The sequence below is a fragment of the Salvia hispanica genome, chromosome 6 (genome assembly GCF_023119035.1).
Source record: "Salvia hispanica cultivar TCC Black 2014 chromosome 6, UniMelb_Shisp_WGS_1.0, whole genome shotgun sequence".
Classification (NCBI taxonomy): Eukaryota; Viridiplantae; Streptophyta; class Magnoliopsida; order Lamiales; family Lamiaceae; genus Salvia; species Salvia hispanica.
The window spans coordinates 8,782,481-8,792,091 of NC_062970.1; the positions used below are offsets into that span (position 1 = coordinate 8,782,481).

General features: G+C 35.1%; 1 protein-coding gene and 1 long non-coding RNA gene across 2 annotated transcripts; both read right to left on the minus strand.

Moving 5' to 3' along the window:
- Positions 1-1,473: 1,473 nt before the first annotated feature.
- LOC125192656 lies at positions 1,474-2,363 on the minus strand. Its single transcript, XR_007171444.1, has 3 exons — positions 1,946-2,363; positions 1,827-1,858; positions 1,474-1,702 (listed from the first exon to the last, which is right to left on the minus strand). It is a non-coding gene; the product is annotated as an uncharacterized LOC125192656 (long non-coding RNA).
- Positions 2,364-2,793: 430 nt separating this feature from the next.
- Positions 2,794-9,170, minus strand: LOC125194643 (kinesin-like protein KIN-UB). The gene is made up of 17 exons (XM_048092890.1): positions 9,035-9,170; positions 8,099-8,199; positions 7,869-7,991; positions 7,324-7,509; positions 6,966-7,187; positions 6,729-6,876; positions 6,396-6,469; positions 6,159-6,257; positions 5,891-6,025; positions 5,663-5,797; positions 5,041-5,176; positions 4,870-4,962; positions 4,329-4,454; positions 4,015-4,140; positions 3,574-3,717; positions 3,321-3,449; positions 2,794-3,231 (listed from the first exon to the last, which is right to left on the minus strand). Exons 1-17 carry the CDS (start codon positions 9,144-9,146, stop codon positions 3,071-3,073), a joined length of 2,250 nt encoding a protein of 749 aa, XP_047948847.1. The 5' UTR covers positions 9,147-9,170; the 3' UTR covers positions 2,794-3,070.
- Positions 9,171-9,611: the final 441 nt, after the last annotated feature.

A 9,611-nucleotide genomic window follows, 5' to 3' on the forward strand; every position in this document is an offset into this window, starting at 1 on the left:
TAATACCTCCAAATCCATACTCGAATCAACAATTAAGCTTCCGGCGAAGCGACGGCGTGAGAAGCGAAGCTGTTCGGAGCTTCGTACAGCAGGAGCGGCGAAGCGCGGTGAACAGCGGCGGCGTTAAACCGCGCGTGCGAGAGAGGGGGCTTGTCTGGAGGCGTCGAGGATTTTCCTTTGATTGTATTTCGAGGATTTCCTTCGGATTGGATCCGGCGGAGCTGGATTTGTCGGCAGAATTCGGTCACCTCGCCTCCTCCTCTTCCCGCCACCGTCCACATCATGATCCTATATATATATAATATATATTGGCTTCAACTAAAAATGGGTATCATTGCTCTTAATTAATGAAGTTTAAAATCTATTGCTTCACAATAATCATATGGCTACTAAACTTAATCTCAACTCTTTGTGCCACCTATTTCTAATTGTATCTCTCATTCTCTCTCTTCCTTGCAATATACTGTACGAAACCAATGGTGAAGAAATAGAGGATTCTATTTTATGTCTTAAAGTATATTAAAATAAAAGAAAATATATTATATTAAGACAAAAGAAAGAAATGACATTGATTTATTGATCAATAAAAATATATAATCATTTACATAGAGTATTGTTCAATAAAAGAAAAAAATGACATTGTAGATGTTGTTTATTTTAGATAAGTTGATTTATTGATCTGTAAAAAAATGTACTCCATTTAATACTATTTGAAATTATTTGATTAGAATATATATTGTTGTTGTGATTGATTAGACATTGCAGTCAGCTTTAGTTGTGAGTTAAATATTATTTACTGCTAGGCAAAAATGTAAAATGATTTATCAATAAAAGATAATTAAAATGAAAAGTCTTTTTTCTACATTTCATACTCTTTTCTTAATCTAATTTTTTATGATTTTCTCAACTGGAACTTTTCTTTTGCTACATCTTCTCTTACAGACGCTAGAATTATATGCTTAAAATTTATGTGTAAAAATTAGGAACATTCTACCCTTGAATTCTCTTGCCCTTTTTTCTATTATATTCCCTTAACTTAATATGTGGCTTGTATTAGGAAGTTAATAATTTGGCTAAATGTGTTTTAAAATCTGTGATTGAATGAATTGATTCCCGTTATTTTACTAAATGTTTTTAATAAATGTTTAATGTTATTTTGTCTTATTTAATTGTCTGAAAGAATAGAAGATATTGTAATGATATTTCCATTTTGTGAAAGTATTTTATCTTTATTTTGATCTTTTGTTTACTGTTGTGATTGATTTAACACTATTGTCAGTTTTTTATGTGTTGGGTAATTATGTGAAAGCATTCTCTTTGATGTTGCTCTGTAAATGCAGTGAAGTGAAAGCATTCTCTTTGATGCTGCTTTAGAAATGAAGTGAAAGCATTCTGTTGGGTAAGCATTCTCTTTGATGAAGAAATTACACCATTAGAATGGAGAAGAAGTTTAAGTTCATGTCTAAAGTATCATTCAAAAAATGGTAATCTTCTTATATAAAAGTTAATAAATTGAAAATACATTTTGTACAGAATAATCATTTTGTTCATATTATTCATCTATCCTTTATTTTTATGCGTTTCCTCTAAAAATGGAACTGTTCATTCTCTCTTCTTCTTCTTTTTATTCTTCTTCTCTAGTTTTGAAATTTACTCTTCTTCTTCTTCTATTCTTTGGTAAACAATAGTTCTTGTTAGTTATCTGCAAAATCCAAAAAAATGCTGGAGGAGATTAGATTTAAGCATATGGCTTTGTTAAAGATTCTTGATGAATTACAGATTTTGTAGAAGAAAAAATTACTTTAGACCAATCATATGAAATGTACCTTTATTGCTCGTCTTCTACTGCATGTTGATTCTGCTGGAAGAGAAGGTAATATTGTTGAAACTTGCTGATGAATATTCATAGAAAGTAAAATTGTTATTGCAACCACATAAAATTTACCTGTATTGTTGTTGTCCTCTCATTTTGATCTTCTTTTTGTTTTTCTTTGTGCAGTGTGAGAAGAAGATGCAAAAGAGGGATGTATCTGTGTTAATTATTCCATGTATGTGTAATAGGTGCAATAATAAATAAATACAGCAATAAAAAGAAATAACAAACTAAAAAACAATAAAATGTAAGCTTTGTAGATAAAAGTATTAGATAGTATTCACATACCTTATTATCTCCAAAATAAAGATGGTAATAATTCGAAATAAAAGAAAATAAGAATATGAAAGCAGATATAAAAGCAACATTAAGAGTGTAGAGAGAGAAATAAATACCTGCAGTATTTGTACTCCAATGCAACTGGTATTTATAGAGAGATGTCTCAAGTATTGCAAATTTGAAATCTGATTTCCCCCCTTTTTTTTTTGACTCCTTGAAAAACGCTCTTTTTTTAAGTGGGAAAACCCTCTCTTTCTTTTAGGGGGGAAAACCCTCTCTTTTTATTGGGGGGAAACCCTCACTTTGCAATTGATGTGATATAATTAGATTTAAAAATAAGTAAAATACTTTTGACCATAGGATTTAATGCAAAAAGTGTGTACTGTCATTTAAACTATTGGTTAATACATGAGAGTGTGTGTTGGCTGTTGGCATTTGCAAAATTCCCCCTAAATCGCAAATTTGAAAAAAGGGGGGAATTCCCTTTGATTTCCCCCCGAAAAAAACCCAGCTTTTAATGATAGTATAGATTGGTTGTTTCACACAATAGCCCAATATTTATTTTCAAGCATAGTGACTGCAAACATTTGATAACGAACCTCACTTCATTGTCAAAGGCAGATTCAACAAACAGCAAGAAAAATACGCACAAATAAACTTCGATAAAGTATTTTTCATATATACATCATCTACACAATAATTCACTGATACAAAATTTTAGCTGAAGCGACTACACGTAGGGAATGCCAGCACCATAAATATGGGACAAATATAACTTGATGAAAATGAATAAAAATAACTACTATTACGATATCAAAGTCTCGATCTTCTGTAGCAGAAGATCTATGATCTATCAGAGTCTAGTGGTTAGCAGATGTGCAAAACATATACTATTATGCATATATGGGAAGACAGTAACTAAACCTCGATCCTTAGGCGTCGCAGTTCAGACTGAAATGTGGAACTTGAGGTCAGAGTTCGACGAGCAAGGGCCCTTATATCCTCCCTAGAACAGTCCCGCGAAATACGAACTAGCTCCCAAAGGGCTCCTCCGCTGATCATGTCTTTTACATTCACCTCTGTGAAGGTCGAAATTCATATTTTTATTAATGTCTTGCAAAATGCCATATGCTTTGAAACCTAGAAATAATTGGTTCTCAACTACTACCATGCTGTGCGAGGTGGCAGAGTGCAAGCTCAACATGACGCCTGATCAGTGAAGCTTCACTGTTGGCATTTTGTACTATCCACGGTAATGCGCCATCATCTATCAGGAGGGAACGGCCGTGCCTTGATCCTGCAATTGAAGCACCATATCGTTCAAGGTCATGAATCAAATACTGACTGCCTTTGCTATGGTATGAATTCTCCGACTTGTGATTCTTTTTTTATATAAAGCAAAATATAAAGCTAGAGTTCACCTTGACTGGAAGCCCTAGATTCACACTTCGCAAAATTTGCAATACCACGGGCAACTTGAGATAGAACATCAGGATGTCTACATCTCACCATCCCTAATAGAGCTTTGATGCCACCTTCTGACCTCAATCTCATTTGCAGTTTATCTGAAAACGATAGACACAAAGAATGAGAATCAAGAAAATCACTACGAAATATGGATGGTAGGTGGCCAAGGGAAAAACTTTGATGGGCTAAGTCGGTTGAAATGAAATACAGTATGGATCCAATCAGAGCAATGAATGCCAATTCTTGATAATATATGTGATCAGTCCTACATCATGTCATGAGAATGAAAATCTCAAACATTCTCCTCATAAAATCCCATGTGTAGAGTAAAAAATGGATCACCACTAGGATGTTGACAATAGAGCTTATTAAGAAGAAACACACGATAACCTTACCATTGCCACAGAGATTAGCTATTGCTCCAGCAACCATTCTTAGAGTCTGAGGATCTTCTGCATCAGTAGCTGTCATTGCTAACAGACAGATTCCACCTTGGGCCATTATGAGCTCTTGGTTAGCCTCTGAAACCAGGAAAATAATTATAGAATGAGTCAATGTTCAAAGAAATGAAAAAAGAAGCATCAATTAGGTCCTTAAGGTCACAGTTCCACTCTTAGAAACAGAGCAAGTGAAGATATGAAGGAGAGTGGAACTACAAATATTGTTCCAGTGAACACAAAAATACTAACACAACAAACATCTACTATACCATTCATAGCAAGATTAGCAATAGCGCCAGCTGCAATTCTACGAATTGTTTCATCGTCGTATGTTCTAAGGAGCATTAGCAATGAAGTGAGACCACCAGCTTCAACTATCTTTTCCTGATTTCCTTCTGATATGTTCAAAATATGGTCAAATGTAAGTTTCCGACAGTGCCATAGGATTCATCACTATTAAAAACAATAATTGAGGTTCTGATAGGATCATAGGATGGTATAGGGGTGAGCATATGGTGGTTGAACAGACAACCAATGGACCAAACCAAACAACTCATTTTGTTTCTGACAAAAAAAAAAGCTGAATTCCATCTTCAGTTTCGGTTTGACCGAATTGAATAGTACTTTTTTTTCAACATCATCTTGCTGTAAATGTATACTCCTATTTGTCAGTCATTACTATATATCATACAAAATCCTATGATACAAGACTTTTCCAGTAGAATGAAACACAGAAAAATTCGGCAATATCAAAAGGAGAACAACTTTGAGTATTTCAGATGATGCATATGAGAGCAAAAGTGAAAATACCTTCTGCAGCTAAGTTGGCTACCACTTTTACCGCATGTATTTGTACATTAGCATCCTCAGACTGAAGTAATGATAATATCTTTTGCAATCCAACTGTTATATCACGTGGCAGATGAATACAAAAACAAGAAGATAACCAGAAATGATATGATAGAAAGCCATAACCAACACCTTGTTCATGAAGGTTTGTAATAGATGCTCGTTCTCCATTATCACAATCTCTTGACCGCATTTGATTAAGTGGTTCTAAGGAATCTAGACCAAGTAGGGGGTTGGCAGAGTTGGATCCATCTGGATAGCTCCTGACCTGTGGACATAAAAATCAAGAAAAAGTTGAGCCAGTTATTATAGAAGTAATGCTCATGCAGGAAAAACTTAAGGCGCAAACGAAAAGGTTATTACATTTATACGAATGAATTCTTGTTTTATCCAAGGAGATATACTGATGACTTATCTATCAACATTTGAAAATGATTAACACATTAAGCATACCCTGCCATAAATGAATCAACTTTATAATCTAATTCAACCTCTTCAAAACAGAATAGACTGCTTAAGTATTAGTCCTCAAAAAATCCACAACACAATGTACAATTTTATATCAAAGGGCCTCAGCTTCAGATTATAGGACAATCAGAGCAGACACGAACGAGATAACTCTAACATAGAACTATAGAACTATGCAAGGGCACAAAGTATTTGTTATAGTAAGACACTAAGACTGATTAATGTACATTCAACATAATAGATAATTTAAACCACTAAACAAACTAGTAGTCAACATAAGACATACTTGATGAGCTTCAATAGATATTTGTGCCAGTTGACTCCTTAAAACTCTCACTTCTTCTTCTAGTTTCTTTTTCTGACAACTCTCCTCTTCCAGCACTTGATGAATGCTAAAGCCATCAGAGTTTCTACCTGCCAACTACACAACACTAGTTAGTCATAAGTAGCTCATTAAGTACACATCGAAGGATCAACATTTTTGGAGATGAAACCAATTTTACTAATATCATACCTCCATCTTTGAAAATCTATATAGCTGATTTTTTATCTTCTGAATTTCATCTTCAGCTGCTTTTCGTAGACAAACTTCATCCTGAAGCAACCTTTTTAGCTCCGCAACCTTTTCATCACCAGCACCATTGTTAATCTGCGTGAGAGTAACTCAATAACCTCACTGAACTTTGAGAAAGTGGTAACCAAATAAAAGGTATTGTCGTGTTAAAAATTGGAGGGGCAAGTTACCAATACTACAGGATATGATGGTTGCAAACCCAAACTACCTCTGCATTAATTGCATGCTTTTGCTGGTTGATGGTCCACTTCTCCTCAAGCTTCTTAATTGACTCCATATAATCCATCTGACATTTGGTTTTCTCCTCCTAATACAAAAGGTAGAAAAGGGTCACAAAACTAAACAGATCAAGTAGCTTAGATAACCTTTCCAGAGGAGTCAAAAGAGCTAACAGTACTACTGCAAACTAGACTAATTATTTCTGTAGAAATTCTGAACAGTAAACATTTATACATTTCCCTAAGGAACTAAGTGAAAGATTTATAGACTTGGCTTCTTCTAGCATATGACCCTCGCTTCCTTCAAGAAACAATACAAAGCTCATCAGATAAAAAATTCAAATAGTAAACCACAGAACACAATATTAATCAATGAAACGAGTATGATCTTGACGGACTCTTATTTAGTGACAGACAAACAACTATATAGATTCAGCATCAACAAACTCAATCCAAGATCAAAAACTCCAGAGGCAATGCACTCCTGCTATGGCTTAAACTAGGTTAAGAGGAGCAGCTATGAAACTGATGGGGGTGTTAGGTAGAGAGTTTCAAAAGACCTGATTTGTGAATGCGTTCGGAACCAGCAAGATCTACCACGATCAGTTTGCCTTTACGTAGTATAGGAGGCCTCAAAGTACCAATTGAGCGATTCTGTGCTTCAAGACAAAATTCGTCCCTGTCCACTACAGACTTCTTGACATGTACCTATACTATGACATATGAGTTTCATAGCTACAGAGGCCAAAATGAAAAGGCAACCAAAAAATAAAGCACTAAATACTGCTAATATTTACCATCAGAAGGGCGTGACTCCGAGAAGATTCAGTGTTCAGTTTGGTGTTGGCAGCAATCCTATGCGCTTCCCCTAAGCGTAAGAGTTGAATGAAACTTTGCTGGTCTCTGATCTCGCAGACAGTAGCCCCTGGCAAAGAAACATCACCAGTTTTCTGGTCCTCAACAATTGATATATTATCATTTGCTGGGTTCAGTAGATCCTGGATGGATTCCATATAAAGCTACATAAAAAACAATAGTTATAAATTAGATTAGCATTTAATATTATAAGGATCTTCTAGAAATAAGAAAACTGAGCAAAGAAAGATGTTCATAATGATGGAACCAATATTGAAGGATGTAGGTAGCCTGTGCAACCTGCAGGAATGAAACTGAAATAGAATCAGTCTCAGGTGAGATGTTTGCAAGTATATCCTCCATCGCACGAACCATTATACCCCGAGCAGAGGTATCTTCATCACCCAATCGGCCAACAGTATACGTCTTCCCAGTTCCGGTTTGACCATAAGCCATCACTGTCCCATTGTAACCCTCTAAAACGCTCTAGGAAAGAAAAGAAACAGCACAGAATTAATAATCAAGAGAGAGTTCAAAACACCTTATCTATACACGAAATATAACAGATGAAAAAGAAAAAAAAAGAATTCCATTACAAAGCGTACTCTTTCAATCTGATGATCGATATTAAGCAAAAAGATGTCCAAGATAGGAATATTAAACATGAGCCAAATGCTGACAAAAAAATAAATAGTTATAATTAAACCTATCCATATGTACTCCTCTGTAGGCCGTGAATATCCAGGAATACCAAAAATACTCTCTTTCAGCTCAACAAATTTGCTCTAGAGTTCAGAATGAAATGCTCAAAATTTGAGATAATAATAAAGCTCTGCCACACTCACCTCAACAACAGGTTTGGCAACAACTTCATAGACACGCTTTTGTGACGCAAATTCAGTCAGGACTTCATCAAACTCATAAGTATCTGAATCCCAATTGTTTTTACGAAGTTTCAACCTTTTAAGCTGTATATAAATATGTGTACAGAAAATGCATCAAAGCTTGTAATAAGATATAGAGCTAAAAGTTGAATATCAGAGCTATATATAAAGATTAAAATTAGCTCTAAAACCTCTGGCTGCAAATCCACACAATCAGCAAAATCTGCATCTGCTACCAACTCCTCAGTATTTTGAGGTCGCAATCGTACAGCAACTCGGACTCTTCCTGAAACTGCCCAAGTAGCATACAATAATCAGATTTAGCCTCCTAAAATGTTATATATTCCTCCAGTGCTTTATCAGGTCTAAAAACATAAAGAGGCATAGAAGTCAAATAGTTCGCTAACTCATAATAGTTATACTAGTATAAGGGATCACTAATTGATTGTATATCTATTCTAGTAATGGTCTATCCACTTTATAAATATTTCTACAAATTCCAAAGAAACAACACGCTAATTTAACCATGAAAATCTAGAAAAGCTCTCTGATACGATCAAAATTCCATAATGATCTCTTGGCAATCAGGTGCGCAACCTTTTTTTCTACTGTCAAAATTGTAAAATAGTTTACCTCCTCAATTAATATTTTCTGGCTACACCAGGACAGGGAATATCCCGGTAAATGTAGGTTTGTGTAATGTAAATGCTATTGCCTCGTTATCTTCCACGCGGCATCCCAGACCACATAATTGTAGAAGAAGCTAAAGTCATCACCAATCTTAGTTTTCACTTTGCCAGAAAATCACATCACATTTTCATAAAATATCATCTAGCCGTCTTACATTTTCACTGACGTTCTTCAGCTGGATCCTCGCCGAATTCAAACTATAATTGCTAGAACTATACATATGCACAAGCAGTAAAAGAGAAAATGCATATATCACAGATAGGCGCACAAACAAAAGAGCTCCAAACAATTAATTCATTATAATTGAAATAAATTAAGTCAGCAGATTGAAATTCAAAACGAGCTCGAAATGATGAGGTCGAGCTAGCAACTTCCACAACTAATCAGATCGCAATAGAAAATAAAATGGTGAGCAAGAACAAGCAAACACAAGTCACCGGAATCAACGGCGACGCCACTGCGGCGGACATTTGACGGCGGGAGCTTTGATTTGAATGAAGCGGATGTGCGAAGATTTGCGCCGTTTCTGTTAGCTCTAGCTGCAGCCATTTCTGTCTCTAAATTTTCCTTTGAGGGAAATAATTTAAACGACACAGAAGCAGCACAAAAAGTTAGCAAAGTTATGGCCTAGAGGAGCAGGGACTTTTCGGTCATTTGATGAGTGCGCGCTTTAAGTTGATTAGTTGAATACGCTAAAGTGGGGGGGCAATGTTTTAAAAACCGGACCGGCGAGCGAACCGGCGAGGCTACTGGTTCACCGTTCAACCGGTTGAACCATCGGTCGAACCATTTTACTGTAGCATTTATATATATATATGAGTATATAATTAAATACATATTTATTATAAAACACTTGGTTTCAAAACATGTAAATAAACAAGCATTAATGCAATATATAATTTAATTTTAAATAATATAGAGATATATAAGTATTATATAAAACATATATATATCAATTCTTAACGAGTAATACTAGTAATGTAAAAATACATATTCATATGTTCATTATACTAT